The following is a 16,824-nucleotide window of genomic DNA, read 5'->3' as shown; positions in this document are numbered from 1 at the left end:
TACCAGGGATGCCAACCGTACTCTGCCTGACTCCCACTGGCAACACCACTGATTCTATCTAGCCCTCCAGCAGAGCCCCCCCCCACATGCTGAAGCCCCACCTTCCTTCAGCATCCCTGAGCCAATGGTCCACATACCCATCTTTAGAGGACTGAACAAGGAGGTGAGCAGGTCTATGCCTCAGTTTCCTAACCCGCAGACAAGGGTGCTGACCAAGGCTATCTGAAGTCTTTGGTGCCCTGACTTTCTTGGATTTAGATTCTGCACTCTCTGCCAGATGGGACACTCTCCATCCCATTCCAGCTTCATTCTGTGGACTAAGGGTCTTCCTACTTTCTGAGTTCAGGTTCAAAGCTTCCTTCCAGGTGTCCCAATGTGTTCTCTTAAGGGCCCCCCAGCTCTGACATTCTGGGTTCTAAGTATTCAAAGGTTCTTCCTAGCTTGGACAGTCTATGTTCTAAGGACCTGTCCAGTTGTGACACCCCATGTTCCAAGGTCCTGCCCGGCTCTGACCTGTTTGGCTATGACATCCTGATCTAAGGTCCTGCTCAGCTTTGACATTCCATGTTCTAAGGTCCTGCCTGGCTCTGATATCCTGTGTTCTAAGGTACCGTCCCGCTGTGTTCTAAGGTCTTGCCCAGTTCTGACATCCTGTGATCTTAAGGTGCCTCTCAGCTTTGACATCCCGTGATCTAAGGTCTTGTCTGGCTCTGACATCCTCATGTTCTAAAGTCCTGCCTGGCTCTGACAGCCTGTGTTCTAAGGTCCTGCCTGGCTCTGACATCCTGTGATCTTAGGTGCCTCTCAGCTCTGACATCCCGTGTTCTAAAGCACCTCTCAGTTCTGACATTCTCTGAATTGATGATTCCAGATGCCAGGAAGTCCAAGAGCTCTTCTGTCCAGGCTCCTGAGCCAGGAGGGCAGGTAAAGGTCTCCCAAGTCCCCTGGCTGACGGGCTGGCTTCCTCTCCTGTCCCCGGCTCATTCACTCACCACAAGGTCACCTCTCCCTCTCTGCTGGCTGCCTCAGCACGGCCTGAGCCTGCCCACTGCAACACTGGCCCCTACAGGCCAGCTGAGGCCCTGCCCAGGCTCAGGGAGGGAGGGCGGGCGAGAGGGAGTCTGAGCTAGGAGGAAGGAAGGCAGAGGAGAGGAGAGAAGAGGGGGAATGTCAGTGGAAGAAAGAGGACAAGGGGAGACCTGTGAGAAGAGGGGAGGTGACTCCAGGCCAGGGAAGGAAGGGAGAAAATGAGAAATGGGGAGAACACAGGGCATTGTTTAAGATGCCAGGCAAGGGTTGCAATCCTTGGGGAAGGTGTTCACTATGCCTTTTTCCCAGAGTTCCTGCTTGCACATCCTCATCATTTGACCCGGGGCCCTTATCTCGGGTAGGGGTAGGGCCCTTTATCTAGATCTAGTCTTCCTCAGCCAGTGGGGCGTCAGGGATGTTTTCTTTCCTGTTCTCTTATGTCTGAGCCAGGTCTGACTTTCATTCTTAGATCCTTCCAGGCCTTACCTGCTATGGGACCCTTGAGAGGAGGCGGGGGGGGATCACCATGGGACAAGAGCTCAGCTCAGCCTGCCCGTGTGTCCCTGGCCAGAGGGTGGGTGGTCCCTCCCCAGCTGTGGTCCTGGGGCATCAAGGGCTGATTTCAAAGATAAACCAAAACTAAACTGAGAGCATTGAGATAGGGGAGAAATTAATAGTGCTCCCAGGCTAGGGAGAGGGGGTGCAGCCACAGGTCTCCAGGGAGGCTGGGTGGCCATGGGGCCCGGGTCGTGTGTGGGAGGAGTTTGCCGGTATCGTTGGTGTTTGGTGCCCTTGCCGGGGGGCAGAGGGGGTGTGGGTCACAGATAGGCAGTGAAGGAAGGAAGGCCAAGCTTAGAGGAGGCCTTTAGGGAGGGCTGTTAGGAGGAAGGAGAACTCCCAGCCATTCTGCAAAGGGGCAACGACGGCTGGGGGGGGGGGGTCTGTGCCAGGGCCAAGACTGGTGGAAGGGGGTGAGAGCCAGTGAGTGAGCCACGGAGCCCAGCGAGAAGGCCCTCTTTCCTGCTCCACCGTGCCAGTCGGGGCTCCCCAGCCCTCCTCCCAGCCCCTTCTCTTCTGGGTCGATGGGCCCACGGCGCGGGGCAGAGCCACTGGGTTCTGAGCAACTCCCACGGCTGCCTGGGAGCTCCGGGCAGGGGAGATGCCAAGCTAGAGAGGACGGGGAGGCCACCGGGGAGGACCAGGGCTGGGGGGGCCAGAGCTGCCAGCCTGCAGACCCTTCCCTCCCCTCCTGCCCCGAAGACCCTCGCCCCGGTCTGGGCTCCCTCTGGGCACCGTGGTGCCCACCAGGAGGGGAGAGGGTGCCTGGGTACAGTGACATCATCAAGCTGGGGTAGGGGGGGCACGGGGGCCTCCGGGCCCCCGGGGTGGGAGAAGGTCAGTCCCCTCCGGGTGGACGGTCGCGGAGACGCACAGGTGGTCTGGGCCCCCGGGACCCGCCACCCCGGGTGGGGGCTCCACCTGCAGGAGGGTCCTGGGAGCGCCCCCTCCCCCCGTCCTGCTCCAGGGCTGGGCACGGGAGGGCAGGGCAGGGGCCAGGAGGCGGGGGCGCGGGGCAGCCCCCCGGGAAGCGCCAAGGGGCCCCCGGGAGGGCCCGGCGGCTCCTGCGCCCCGCCTCGGCCGGGGGGCCGTGCCCGGGGGGTCGTGCCCGGGGGGGCAGCCACAGGTGGGCAGCAGGAGGCGGCCGGCCGGGGGGCAAAGCGCCCGGCGCAGCGGCCCCCACACGCGCGAGACACTCCCGCGAGTGGAGCGGGCTCCCGGGGACCTTGTCGGGCGAGGCCCGCCCCGCGCCCCCCGCCCGCGCCCCGCGCCCCCCGCGCCCCCTCACCTGGGCCGCCCGCCGTCTCCGGGTCCCGGTACATGGTCCCGTCCGCGCGGCGCTCGGCCGGCTCCTGGGGCGCCGCTGCCGCCGGCCCCGCCGCGGGGCATGGGCTGGGGGCGTCCGCGGGGCCGGGCCGGGCCGAGCCGAGCCGAGGAGCACGCGCCGCCGCTGGCTCCGGGCCGGGCCGTGCGTGGGGCCGGGGAGAGCGCGGGGCAGGGCGCGTGTGAGTGCGCGGGGAGAGCGCCGAGCCGGGGGCGCGCCGGCGCCGCGGGAGCGCGCGCGGGCGGGGCGGGAGGCGCGCTCGCCCCGCCCCGGCCGGCCCGGCCCCGCCCCGCCCCGCCCCGGCCCCGCCCGGAGGAAGCGGCCGCCGCCCCCCGCCCCGCCCCGCCCCGCCGCGCCACCTTGGCAAAGTCACGGCCGCCCCTCCGGGCCTCGGGTTCCTCTTCTGGGAAGGGAGGGGATGGGGCCCCCCCGGACCTGGGGGGATGGGCGGGGGGCAGGGCGCCGGGCGGAGCCAATCCCCCACCCAGGGGAGCCCCTCCCTAGTCACGTGACCCGACCCCGGGGCCGGCCCTCGCGTGGCCCTGCGCGCCCCTCCCCCTCCCAGCCCAGGGGTCTCCCCCCCCCCGCGCCCTAAAAGTCCCCACTGGAGCCCTAAGAGGCGAGGGTCCCCTAGCCCCCCCCTAGCCCCACCCCAAGCAGCCCAGTTCCTTGCCCTCCCCCTTCGCTCTGGCTGCCCCCACATTCCCGCAGCACAGGATCTGGATCTTGGGGGGCTCGCAGGCTCCGCGAGTCCTCAGAAAGGCCTTTCCCTGTGCTTGCAGCCCACGCACACGCTGGGACCCTCCATGGGACCCGCTGTGTCCTGAGGGATGCTGCATCAGACTTGCTCCGGGAGAGGCACGGAGGCCCCTCCCCCCACAGAAGGGGCCCCCCCCCCAGCCCCAGAATTTCCGCCCCCCACCCCATCCCATACACAGACAACCGCTCTTCCCCCGGCCCTCAGACACGACACCCCCCGGAGGGTGGGACCTCCCTGCCTTCCACAGGCACGAGGACTATGGAAGCCAGAGGAAAGACTTCCCCTCCCACTCCTGGAGATACACCTTCCTTCGGACTGCCCACCCACCCGAGCCACGCCTCCACACAAACGGATCACGCTGGGACACACCTCCACACTGCCAACTCTATCCCCCCATGCACACACACCCCCTCACGTCTCCCCATGTCCCATCCCCCCACCCCAACCCCTCCACACACAAACACAGACACACACACACACATCCACCCACAGCTTTTCCGGGAGAGCAACAGATAAGGAAGTCAAGGAAATTCCCCTAGCATATCTCTGGGAAGACTGCATCCGCAGAGGACACATTTCCTCGGGTGGACTATTCTAATTAAGTAAGAAAGAAGGGAGCCTGGAGATCTGCCCCATTGGGGACCCCCATCCCCAAACATCCACTTAAAAAATAGATCATCCCCTAGCTCTGGAAGGAACTCTGGGGGTTACTGATTCCAATTCCTTCAATATGCAGAGAAATTATGTGACGTGCCCAGCTCACTCGGGGCTAATCTGGGGTCTCTGGTTCCCCAACTGAAGTCCATCCAGTCCGTTCTCAGAACTCCCCTGATAGGCCTCCCTCCACCCAAATTCAGTTCGCAGAAAGCCACATCAACAGGCAGCACCTCCAAGGACTCCCTCGCACGGGAGCTTGTGCCTCTGTCCAAGGTCCTTTTCTGGACAACCAGCGGGAAAGGGTGGGATACCAAGATGGATCATGCCCTGGCTACCAGGAAGCCTTCCCCATCAGGGTCCTCGGGTGAAAAAGATGTCTCTTTCCTCTGGCTCTTCATCCCTATCACATTCCACCTTGTACCCTATTTATTCTTGTACCCCACCCCACCCTCCAACTACAAACATCTCAAGGACAGAGACTAGGTTGATTTTGGATCTTTGCTTCCCCTGTACCAAGTACTCAGTCTTCCATAGATTAGATAATAAGATAAATACTAAATAATTATGATTGATGATAATTTATATATACTTCTATATAATTAAGGTTTTAAAGGAGTCTTACACATTAGGATTCCTTTGGTTCTCAAAACAACCCAAAGCCTAATTATAGATTTAGTATTAGAAAGGACTTTTTGAAGATCATCTGACCCAGTCTTCTCAGTTTACAGTTAAGAAAACTGTAGTAGAGGGACTTGCCTATGGCCACACAAGTAGAGACACCAAGCTTTCTACTATGCCTGAGCTAAGTGCCACAGACCTCATCCCCTTTCTACAAATGAGGAAACTGAGGCTAAAGAGGTGCAGGGCTTATAGTTGTCTGAGATAGAATTCAGGCCTGACCATTTCAATCTCCCAGCCTGGAGTATTCATCACCTACTACTGCCTTTTGATAATACATCTCTGGTGAACTGAACTGTCTAAATTCTGATCCATGACCTTATCCAGTTCTCCATCTGGCAAAGATGATCTGACCAGGATGCAGATTCGTCCCTGAGAAATGCATAGGAGAAAGCCAAGGAGACACTTCTGGTCAGTGGCAGGAGGTGAGAGAAGAAAAGAGAGGCCATCAAGAGTTTCATGAAGGTGGCACTCCAAGAGGTAGTGCTGGCCCTGAATCTAGAGGACTTGTGTCCCAATTCTTTCCCTCCCTGCCAGTCGTCATTTCGTCACCATGGACCTCACTTTCCTTTTCTTTAAAATGAGGAGGTTGGACTAGATAGTCTCTGAAGGTCCTTCCACCCCTAGACCTAGGAACCCATTAGATGATAGGCTCCTCTAGGGCCAGACACAAAATAAACATTTCTTCTCTGAAGAGGCAGAAAGACTTCTGCAGCTAAATATGCTGGTCATGGGACCTCTCCCATTATCTCAGGGGACATTTGCCTGGTCTCTCTTCCCACTCACAGGCCTCCTTTCATCTTTCAGAGAGCCAGGAGACTTAAGAGGACTGATCTGAATTCTGCTTGTCATTTACCAGTCCCGTGACCCTAAGCACACCCCTCAAACCTCTCTGGGCTTCAACTTCTTCATTTGTGAAATGAAAAAAGTTAGTCTCAACAATCTTCAAGTCCCACCAGCTCCAAGTCTGAGATCTTGTGTTCCTCTGTGCTATTCAGCATTACTGAGCACTGAGCAGTTTGAGGGGAAGCTATTTATCATTTCTGGATATCAGTTTCCCCATCTGTAAAATAATAGAATAGTTCAAGATGATTTTTTTAAAGTTTCTTTCTACTTCGGCAGAAGTTGAAGACAAGAAGATGATAGGAAAAATTTAGAAATTATAGCTACCAAAAAAATGGACTGAGCTGTGGGTTCACCCACAGTGGAGGCCTCTGAGAAAAAACTGGATAAGCATATTTGGGAGTGATAGAAGGAGGATTTTTATTCCAGTTGGGGTCTAAGGGCCTCCACTATGTTTCTTCCTCTCTTATTGATGGATTCCCACAGTGCCAAGTTCTTCCTTCTGTCTAATCTCCAATCTCACAATCCATGTCTTCTTTTTTTAAAGGTTTTTGAGGGGGTTTTTTTTGCAAGGCAATGGGGTTAAGTGGCTTGCCCAAGGTCACACAGCTAGGTAATTATTGTCTGAGGTCAGATTTGAACTCAGGTACTCCTGACTCCAGGGTCAGTGCTCTATCCATTGCACCACCTAGCCACCCCACAATCCATCTCTTTGAGGGCATAGACTGGCTTTGCCTTTTCTGAATATCTCCAGTGCCTGGTCCATATAAAGTTTTAATTAATGCTTGCTGATTGAGCAGCTAAGCCAGGTACATCAAAGGCACCTAGATACAAAAACAAGTCCCTCTTCTTAAAGGAGTTTGTTTTCTGTCAGGAAGGTAATGTGTGTTTAGAAATATATATATATATATATATATATATATATATATTATAAATACATATATATATATACAGAATATATGCTTAATTGATTAATAAAAGGAAAGCATTAGTGACTAATTTCTGTAATGCTATCATTTTGAACTCCTGCAGGATGGAGAAAAGAGACCTGATAGAATCTGTCATGAGTAAGTCATTTTATCATTTGGTGCCTCAGTTTCCCCTCTCATCTTGAAAATGGATGAAACAGCCTGCCTCCTGAGGGCTGTTGTAGAGACAGTACTAGAGGAATGAAGATTGTCATTACTACCAATATCTCGTTATTGGCAGCTTCCTTTCAGACTGAGTCTCCCTGGCCTGTCCCCTTCTCCAGATCCCTGGTGGGTAGTGATGGCTTCCCCTGGAGGCAGGTGTGTTTCCATGATGCCATCTTCCAATGCTAGGTACCTGGGAGAGGCCCCTGACCCCAATCTGAGGTGCCACAGTTTCCGATTCAGTCCTGGCAGTCAGGCCCTGGTGTTATCCATTCTCTGGAGGTATCAAAAAGAAGGCATTGGGAAGGAGAACTGTTTCCTCTCCTGAGGACCAGGAATCAGGGCTGCACTTTCCAAACTGGCGACCTGGGAGGCTATTTGTTTAGGTTGCTAGGTCACAGACTAGGAGGTAGGACTCTTGGGTTCCCATTCATTCAGGTGCTGTCAGCCTTTGAGACCTCAGGGCTTGTTTCTCCTGACTGGGTCTGTCCCCAACCCCCAGCCCTGGAGGAGGAAGGAACTATTAACAGAAAACTCTAAGGAAGCCACTTGGTCTTTTCCCTTTCTATGTCTTGCTCATCATGACCCATGTGGGCAGCTGAACAAACAAACCCCCTTAACTACTTTGACCTTTGCTAGAGTGGGCCCACCCCAAAGGAAAGCATCATGGCCCCAGTTGGCTCCTGGGATAACTCATTGGTGGGAGGAGCAAGGAGCAGTAGAAGTTACATCTCTCAGAAAGGCTTTACTCAAGCTTCTGGCATCAAACCACCAACCATCAGTCAGCAACCCTCCATGTACAGACACTGTGCTGAGCCCCTGGGCATACAAAGACAAACACGAAAATCTCTGTCCTCAGGGAGCTTCCATTCCACCAAGAGTAGTGGACAGAGCTCGGCTTCATTCCACATTATCCCTTCCAGGGGCACAAGGAACAGTCCTTTGTATATGGTGCTTACTTTTTCTTCTCTCTCCCTTCTTCTCTCCTTCCCTGTCTTCTCTTCCTTGCTCCCTTCTTTCTTTCCTTCTTCCTTCTCTTCCTCCATTTACTTTTCTTTCCTTCTCTGTTACAAATCATCTTTACTGTTCTCATCCCAGCTCATCAAACTTCTCTTTCTGCCTCCTAGAAAGAACCTGCAGCACCCAGTCCATTCCAACCTCTTGGGGTCTCTGCCCTCTTTTCATCCTACTTTCTTCCTCTACTGTATCCAGGCCTCTGGGCCTGTCTTGTCCCTGGTCTCCATCTCCTCCTCCTCCTCCTCCTCCTCCTCCTCCTCCTCCTCCTCCTCCTCCTCCTCCTCCTTCTTCTTCTTCTTCTTCTCTCTCTCTCTCTCTCTCTCTCTCTCTCTCTCTCTCTCTCTCTCTCTCTCTCTCTCCCTCCCTCCCTCTCCCTCTCCCCTCTATCACTTCCCATTGTTTCTCTCTCTCTTTTCCTTGTTCTCCTCCCTTCTTTCTTTTCCCTGTTCTCCTTTCTTCTCCAGAGGTGGCTCTCTTTTCAATTTCCAGGTGAAGGAGGTTTTCAAGAGGTCAAGGACTTCAGTCCCTCCTTCCACTCTAATGATTCTTATTACACTCAACTCTCTGATCCACTTGTCTCCAATCCCCCAGCTATTCCCTGGTTAGCCTCTCAACCCCCATAATTCCTGCCAATGCTCAGAGCCAACTGTGCTAGTTCCAGTCATTGACAATGGTAGGATAATAGTTGTGAACCTGGAAAAGAGCTCAGGGGTCATCCAATACCCTTACTAAGAGAAGGTCACACAGGCAGCACACTAAAAAAGGATTCAAACACAAGCTCTCTGGCTCTTATGCCATCTATCTTTCCATCTAGTCCAACTCCACCAATGATTAGATGAAGAAATTGAGTCCCAGAGTGGTTCAAGTGATTTCCCAAGGTCACACAGGAAGTATGTAACCCAAGTCCTCAAATTCCAAACCTAATGTTCTTCTTAGGACCATATCCCTACAGGTCCTAACCAAGAGCTCCAGCTGCTGCAAAATACCATCATATCTCATATGTCTATAGCCCATTTAGGGTTATGAAATGCTTTTCTCCACAACAACCCTGTGAAGTGAGTAATGAAAGAATTAAGTTCCTTTTTGTGCTGTGTGACCTTGGGCCTGCTACTTAACCCTGATTACCTCACATCCAGGGCCACCTCTAGTCATTCCAATCCATATCCAGGCGGTTCCAGGGAAGAAAGTGAGGCTGGTGACTTAGCACAGCACTCCCTCACTCAGATCCAATTCACCTGCTTGTCACAGCATCACCTACCTGATGTCATGGTCTTCTTCCAGAATGAAGAACAAACAACAACATGATGGATTTGAAGTCAGAAGACCTGGATTGGAATTTCCTAGTTCCTGCATGAGTTGGAGTCAGTTCTCTTCCTCTTGCCTCAGTTTCCACATCTGTAACAATAGGGATGTGACTTTGCCTGCTACCATCCAGATTGGGAGCTGATCATAGGTTCATGAATCATAAGTTAGAAAGTATATTCTCAGATTAACTCCTCAGAACCCCATTTTTTCTGTGCCCTTCTGCATTCCCCTCCAACTCAGGCCCCTAGAAGCAACCCTCCCCCTCTGTTCCCCAGGACCTCCAGTCTTTTGTTTCCTACCAGAACCCTGGGACCCCTAACCATGACACATCCCCCATTCTCCACCTCTTTGTTGGTGCCATTCCCTCCTTCCCTTGTACTTGGTCCAACGTCCCCCAAACTAAAGACTGATCATTTTTCATTCTTTTAAAAATGAAACCCAATCCTTTCTCGCAGGCCATTGAACTCAACGTCACCTGGTTTTCAAGGTATTTAAAGGCTCTTTGACCAGACGTTTTTGATCCGGAGCTGCTGGGAACTGAGCCCTCCTGGGCCTGGCCCCCCCTCCTCTCCCTTCCCCTGAATCTACTCAGCTTCTAAGGTTCTTTTGATAGGATGAAACCGTCTGTGGTTTCTTTCCAAGTCCCTAGCTCGACACTGCCGAGCTGGCCACGTCTTCAGTTTGCTTTGTCCAACCTTTGAGGCCCGGCCCAGCCTGGTCCCCCAGTCTGATACCACCCTGAATTGACCTAGTTAATCTGCATCTCAAGACTCAGGCAGCTCCTCTAGCCTGGGAACCCACTCAGGGTGAGCTGGGGAAATGACTGGAGTTCAGCTCCGTCATTTCAAACACTGCCTATGGCTCCTCCAGTCGGTGTGACCTTGGGCAAGTCTCTGTGCATCTCCAACCTTTAGTTTCAATCTCTGTAAAATAGGGAGGATGCTCAAGATCCCTCTAAACTCCAAATCATGAAACCTTGGAAGCCCCCTGGACACCAGCTCCTGGCTCACAAACTGAGCCTGGCTGATCAAGGCTAGACCAGTTCCAGCCAATCCTTCCTTCCTGGACCCTTCTAACTGTTTAGGGGTAGGATGGGAGTTACTATGTCCCCTTGGGGTAATCAAGATTAGGGCTCTCACTTCACTAGTTTAGAGAGGAAAGGACCGGGACATGAATCTCTTCTAACAGAGAAGAAAAATTAAGTCTCCCTTGAGAAAAGGGATGGGCCTGGAATCTTATTTTCTCCCCCTGGATAACTGAGATAAAATTCTGTAATGCTCAGTTCACCAGGATTTATGAGTTGAGACCTTGCTCTCATCTCTTTGCCTGTCTCTAATGTGCATTTTCTTTATCTGTCTTATCCCCTCCCAGGCTGAGAGTTCCCCTGGGGGAGGAACTTTGTGTGGAGCCAATTGCCACTTAGGTTGGGGGGGGGCACGAAGGGCAAGGGCCAAGAACCTCTGGGGGGTGGAGGGAAACCATCGATTTAAAGTCCTCTCAACCGGTCCCAAAGCCTTGGGGTCAGGACAGGCAGGACAGGTTACCCGCTGGGAGGTTGCCAGTTGCCCCAGGCCCAGCCCCCAGTGCTCCCACCGGCTCCCACAGCACCGCAGATTTGCCATTATGTGTGTGTGTGTGTGTGTGTGTGTGTGTGTGTGTGTAGGTGTGTGTAGGTGTGTATGTGTAGGTGTGTGTGTATGTGCATGTGTGTGTATGTATGTGTGTGTGCGCATGCACGAGGGCCTGCACGTGCCCGCGCTGCTGCAGAGCCCCCCCAGGGAGCCCTAGGTTCGGTACCGACCCAGGCTAGAGATGGGGAGCATAAGCAGCAGAGGGGAGGGGCTGAGCCCAGGAGCGGCGAGGAAGGGGGGCCCTCCAGTGCACGTGCGCACACGGGGACCCCGCCCTACTTGGGGAGCCAAGAGAGAGGGGAAGGGAGCGGGGCCCAAAGTGGGGCACGACCTCGCCCGCGCCCCCCGTCCTCTCCCCCACCCTCCGGCCTCGGTGATGGCTCGGCAGGTTATCCTGTGCGCCCCGGGAAAGGGTCTCTGCCCGTCCTTCCCAGAACCTAGGAGCTGAGTCTTCATTCTCTCTGCTCTCCTTCCTGCACTCTTCTGCTCCCCATCCCCCTCACCCCTTCTGCTCCCCATCCCCCTCACCCCTTCTGTTTCTCCACCCTCTCACCCCTTCTGCTCCCCATCCCCCTCACCCCTTCTGCTCCCCATCCCCCTCACTCCTTCTGCTCCCCATCCCCCTCACCTTTTGTACTCCCCATCTCCTCTCCTTCTGCCCCTCCACTCCCCACACCCCTCACCCTTTTTGCTCCTCAACCCTTCTGCCCCTCTGCCTCCCCCAGCCCACATTTCCAAAAGGACTTTTTAAGCTCAGCCCTCAGCTTCTCTTTCTCTCCTCCCCAGGTTCCCTCATTCCCAAATCTGTGTGTGTGTGTGTGTGTGTGTGTGTGTGTGTATGTGTGTGTGTTGGAGAGTGAAAACTTGTGTATGTTGCATAATGGATGCTACACTGAACTGGGAATCCGGAAGACCTGGATTCAGGTCCTGCCTCTGACCTATCTTGGCTATGCTACCCTGAGCAAGTCATTTCGGAGCCCTAAGGACTCTACGTGATAGAAAGGATACAGATGAGTGCTGAAAGTGACAGCTCCTCGCTGGGAGCTTCCTTACCAAGAGGACTTTCCCAATACCCCAAGCATGGATGGTGTTGACAACTAAGAACCTGACCTGAAAAGGGGGAGAAGACTGGCTCCCCAGGTTAAGCCCTGCTGGTCCTGAGAGAACGGCTGGTGTCAGTGGGGGCTGGGCCTGGAACTTCCAAGAGACCCCCAAGCAGCCCAGCCCAAGTGCTGAGGGCAAATTCTGAGCCCAGTGTCTTCCTCTTTGCAAACTGCTGTTCAGTTGTACTTGATTATCTTTGTCTGTCCTTTCTAGGTTCCTCCGGTCTCCTTATTTTTCAGGTTAAGAAACTGAGGTCCGAAGATGCCTTGGGCAAGACTCGATGGAGCTGAGAGCGCAGACCTTACATCTAAACTGGGAACTGGGAATAACATCCAGCCCCCCTCCATCCTTAGAACTAGGCAGACCCAGCCTTGCATGGATGTAGTTGGGCAGCCCTGACTCAGCTCAATCAACTGGGCTCCAGGTCAGGCACCTAGAGATTCCTAGAGAATAATTAGAATGGAGATCTCAGTTGGGAAGTGGGGGTGGAGGATGGGGAGAGAGATGTAAGGAAGAAGGACCAGGTCAGTTCACTACTTTGGCTGAGGAGGAAGGTTGCTCTCACAGGATTGAGTCCCTCCCTATCTGGCCCCACATAAAAAAAGAAAGCCAGGAAACCCAAGGGGAGAAGGAGGAAAGGCTTGAGAACAGGGAGGAACCATTCAGTAATTGGGAATGATATGCATTAAGCCAAATGTAATCTCACAAGGGCATGGGAGGAGAGAGTCAACCAGAGTGTGCTTTGAGATGGTTGCCCATATGCAGAACAGGTTTTCTGAGGACTCTTCTCAGCAGCTGGACCCTCAAAGTCTTGTCTGTCCATGCTGAGAGCATCACTTGCATCTGTCAGCTAAGTCAATGTTGGCTGAGATTTAACCTCCTGGCCCAATGAGTGCCAATTGAAACCCCTGAGTCCAGATTTCCATTTTCCTAGGAGCTTAGCCCCTTATCCAGTCCTGCAAAACTGTCAGCCCTTAGCTTTCTTCTTAAGGATATTGAAGAGGGAAGTAAAGAAAGTCAGGGAGCATAATAGTAAGAAAGAGAACTGAGCCAGGACTTAGAAGATCTAAGTTCAAATTTGGCCTCTGACACTGACTGTGTCATTTTAGACAAGTCACTTAGCTTTCCCAGACCTCATCTATAAAAGGAGATGGCCGATGAGATAGGTCTCTGCCCGCTCTAGGTCTTTGATCCCAGGTGTAACATTGAATGCATCTCATGGCTTTCTTATATGAAGAGTGAAAAGGCTATGCTGGATGGTGGCCTCTGAAAGCTCTTTCAGCTCAGTCTACTATCCTTAGAGAAAGAAGGACAGAGGAGGAAAGATGGGCTGGCCCCTCTCTTCCAGTAAAAATCAGAAGTGACGTCTATGAAGCACATAACCTCCATTAGCTATCCTCTCCCAGTGGGTGGAGAGCCAAGAGTTAAAGACTCCCATTCTAATCCCACCTCTTGTTATTTTTGTCCAGCTGCAACTCTCTGTGGTGAGGATCAAAGAGGAAAGGAATTTGTGCATCCTATCACTTTATTATTGGGAAGGAGAAATGGAGCTCAGAACTCAGAGAGGCACAGGGTCCTGGTCACACTCATCCAGCTAAGAAGAATCAGAGGCTGGATTTGAACCCCAGTCTCTACCGACTCCAGTCAATCAACAATCCACTATTTCTAAAGTGTCCACAATCTTCCCTTGATACTGAGAACACAAAGTCTGAAATGTCCTCTGGAAACTTGCATCCTCTCTGGGAGTCTCCTTATCCAAATACAATTATAGGGTTAGGGACCGGAGATGTGATCAGGAAACTCCCTAAGCCAATGCAGATCTCTGTGCATACCTGCTTTGTGACTTCATCTTAGAGAGAGCTGCCTGTGGCACCAGAAGGTGAGGGCTCTTGGTCAAGGTCACAGTCAGGATGGGTCAATGGGGAGGGGATTTGAACCAAAGTCCTCTTGCTTCTGAGACTGGTTCTCTCATGACTCTGCCTTGTGAACATCCAGAATAAACACAAAGGTGGGGGAAGAGAGAAGAATCAGGAAAAGCTGGCTTCCTAGTCCATGGAAACGGAAGACTGGAAAGAGGGAGGGAGAACAGGAAGAAGGATGCTGATGGGGGGATGTTGGAGGGGCAAGAAGAGCTAATGAAAGGGGGGGATAATGAAAGGCTTTTGTCATCTGTCCAATTGCTCCTCCCCCACCCCATGTCCTGCTCTTCCCCCGTGACTCCCCCCTCCCACTCCCATCACCATCACCACCTCTCAGGGAGGTTGTGAGGACAAATGAGATCATGGAGCTTATCTAAGCTCTCTGGAAGAAAGGCGCTATATATAATTGTGGTATTATTAGTCCTATCCCCAAAAGGCCAGGTAACTCCCTTTCTTCACAGCACCTTAGCTTTCCACTTTTGAAAAATGGGCCCAACGCTCAGAGGAATCTAACACTTCCTCCCTTCTGGGTTGGGGAATGGGAGATCATTTCTTCTTGGGAACAGGTGGACCAGGTCAAGAGGAAGAAACTGGCCACACCCTGCCCTCTGACCCCTACCTGGGTAGGAGGGCTGTTCCCAGGAATCTCCCCTGTTGTCGCCCAGTCCACACCCTGTTGGCCCGTTTGTCTTTCTGTCTTTCTGAATAAACAATGCCACAGGGTGGCCATGCCCCTGTGTAGAAAGGGTGTGGCCAGTTTAGAGGTCCCCATGAGCTCATTTCCCTTGGGACATGAAGGGTAGTGGCTATCCTACATGGGCAAAGGAGCGTGGGAGACTTAGAATACCAGGCCTTCAGCAGGGAGAGGGACAGTGGGCTAAGGATTCAGGACTGGGTTTAGAAATTCCCTCCTGTTTATCCTTCACCTCTGCAAAATGAGCCATCCCCCTAAGATCGCCTCCTGCTCTGAATCTATGATCCTGGAATGGGCCATTAGCTCCCCTTTCGCTGCTCCTGATGCTGTTGGCCCCAGCCCAAAAGACCCAGGTTGCTGCTTCTACCTCTCACCATTTATCGATTCTGCACGTGCCTTAATGGAGCCCCAGTCCCAGAGAGCCTGGGAGAGCCAAGATTTAGCCTATAGTTTTCTTCCTCCTTTCCACTAGCCACTTGATAAAAGTGGCCCCCATGCCTCAGAACTCGGAGACCCTGCCCCATCTCTTAGGACTCTGCAGATCTCTCTGACCTCTGACTTCAGCTGGGTCCCTTTACCTTCCACCTAGCACCTCCTCATCTCTCCTCTTGCCCTGCCACTCAAACTCATTTATTTCCTTCCTTAAAACACAAAATGACCAATGGACCCTCATAAATGGAGGTACTGTAGACAGTCTTAAGGAAAATAATCACTCAAGGGGGTGAGGCTTATGCCGAGGAGGTGACTGAAGAGCCAAAATTATTCCTCTCTCTCCAAGCTCAATGCCAGCATTGCCCTCCACAATGAACTCAGACCAGGACTTCACCCTGTGTCATTGTCTCTTCTCTTCCTCTTCCCTCCCCCACCAGTAGAAGCCCTACCCCTCAAGGTTCTAGTTTGGGGAAAGTCCACCCAAGACGCTAGCTCATCCTGATGATTAAAATACAAGTCATAGAAATGAACAAATGAAAGTATGTTTTCCAGTTCACTGTGACCCCTGGATCTTTCTCTTCATAGCCCAAGGCTTGAGTATTAATTATCTTCCATGGGGATTTTACTTTAATTTTCCTCTTTTGAACTGGATAGGCCAGTGGCTATCTACCTATTTCCCCCCAAACAACTTTTGGATTTCAAGAGGGTCTGACCCCAAGGGAGTTAGCATGAGCATGGAGGTCTAGCTATGTGGCCCCAAGAAATGTATTTATTTCATCCTCAGTCCTTCTATGAGATTCTACCCTATTGGGGCTAGACAAGTCACTGAACTGGCCTGCTCCTTCCTGGAGAGGGAAGGAAAAGCTCTCCTCCACCCCTTAAGTCCAGGCTATAGCCTGGGAGCTGGGGTACCTCAATTCTAGGCTGGATTTTAGGTTGGAAATCAGGGGAATCTGACCCTCTCCACATCCTTCTCTTCTTCTATAAAATCAGGTCCCTAAGGTACCACCCAGCTATGTTCTAAGAGCCCTTTCAACTGGGGCAATCCAAGTTCTCAAGTCCCCTCCAGCCACAACATTGCTCTTGGGTCCACCTCAGTTCTGAGTACTGTCTCTATTACCGGTCCAATGCGGGTTCATCGCCCTCCTTCCCCCACTGTGGGCTCAGGATCTCCAAGGGTGTTGAGTGTCTGTCTTGGAGGAGGGGGGCATCTTGTGCTCACCTGCCTGCCCAGTTCAGGAATAGAGGGTGGGTGGCTGTAGAACTGATACTTGCAAACCCTTCCAACTGCTGTTTTGTCTCTTCTCTCCCCACCAGAACCTGGCAGTAACACACACATCCTGTCCTGGAGCCCCACCCAGAGTCCAGAGCTGGGGGAGCCCAAGCCCTTTCCTGCTATTGTCCACGGGTCCTTAGAGCCCTGGGGGAATCCCCGGTATTCTGCTTTGCCTGTGTGACACCCCTCCCCACACTCACACCTTCCCACTTGGGCCTTGTGGTCTCAGGGGTCTTTTGTTGAATGTGCTTGGAGTTAAGAATTCAATCTATTAAGTTTTATCAAGATGCCTACTGTGTGCCAGCCACCGGCATGCTAAACAGTGGAGATACAAAGACAGAGACAAGGTCTTCCCTGTCCTCCAGGAGCTTCCATTCTCCTGAGGGGGGAATGACCACAGGTGACTTTGATACCAGTTTGTTGCCACAGGGTAGGTAGGTATTTACCTCCCCCCCAAGCCCAGT

General features: G+C 53.1%; 1 protein-coding gene across 5 annotated transcripts in view; it reads right to left on the bottom strand.

Moving 5' to 3' along the window:
* Positions 1–16,388, bottom strand: part of SYT7 (synaptotagmin 7) — a 105,485-nt gene extending 89,097 nt beyond the window's left edge. For 3 of the 5 annotated variants that reach the window (XM_074231332.1, XM_074231328.1, XM_074231331.1), the window contains exon 1: positions 2,876–2,936. In XM_074231332.1, coding sequence (XP_074087433.1) covers positions 2,876–2,909 — 34 coding nt within the window. In that variant the 5' untranslated portion in view covers positions 2,910–2,936. Of the gene's footprint in view, positions 1–2,875; positions 2,937–9,257; positions 9,395–16,204 lie in introns of those variants that run through there. The other 2 variants (XM_074231329.1, XM_074231330.1) reach the window with 2 other exon arrangements.
* Positions 16,389–16,824: the final 436 nt, after the last annotated feature.

This window comes from Macrotis lagotis, chromosome 3, assembly GCF_037893015.1.
Source record: "Macrotis lagotis isolate mMagLag1 chromosome 3, bilby.v1.9.chrom.fasta, whole genome shotgun sequence".
In the NCBI taxonomy this organism is placed as follows: Eukaryota; Metazoa; Chordata; class Mammalia; order Peramelemorphia; family Peramelidae; genus Macrotis; species Macrotis lagotis.
The sequence above is the reverse complement of the archived record's forward strand: the minus strand, read 5'-3'. Positions and strand labels throughout refer to the sequence as shown.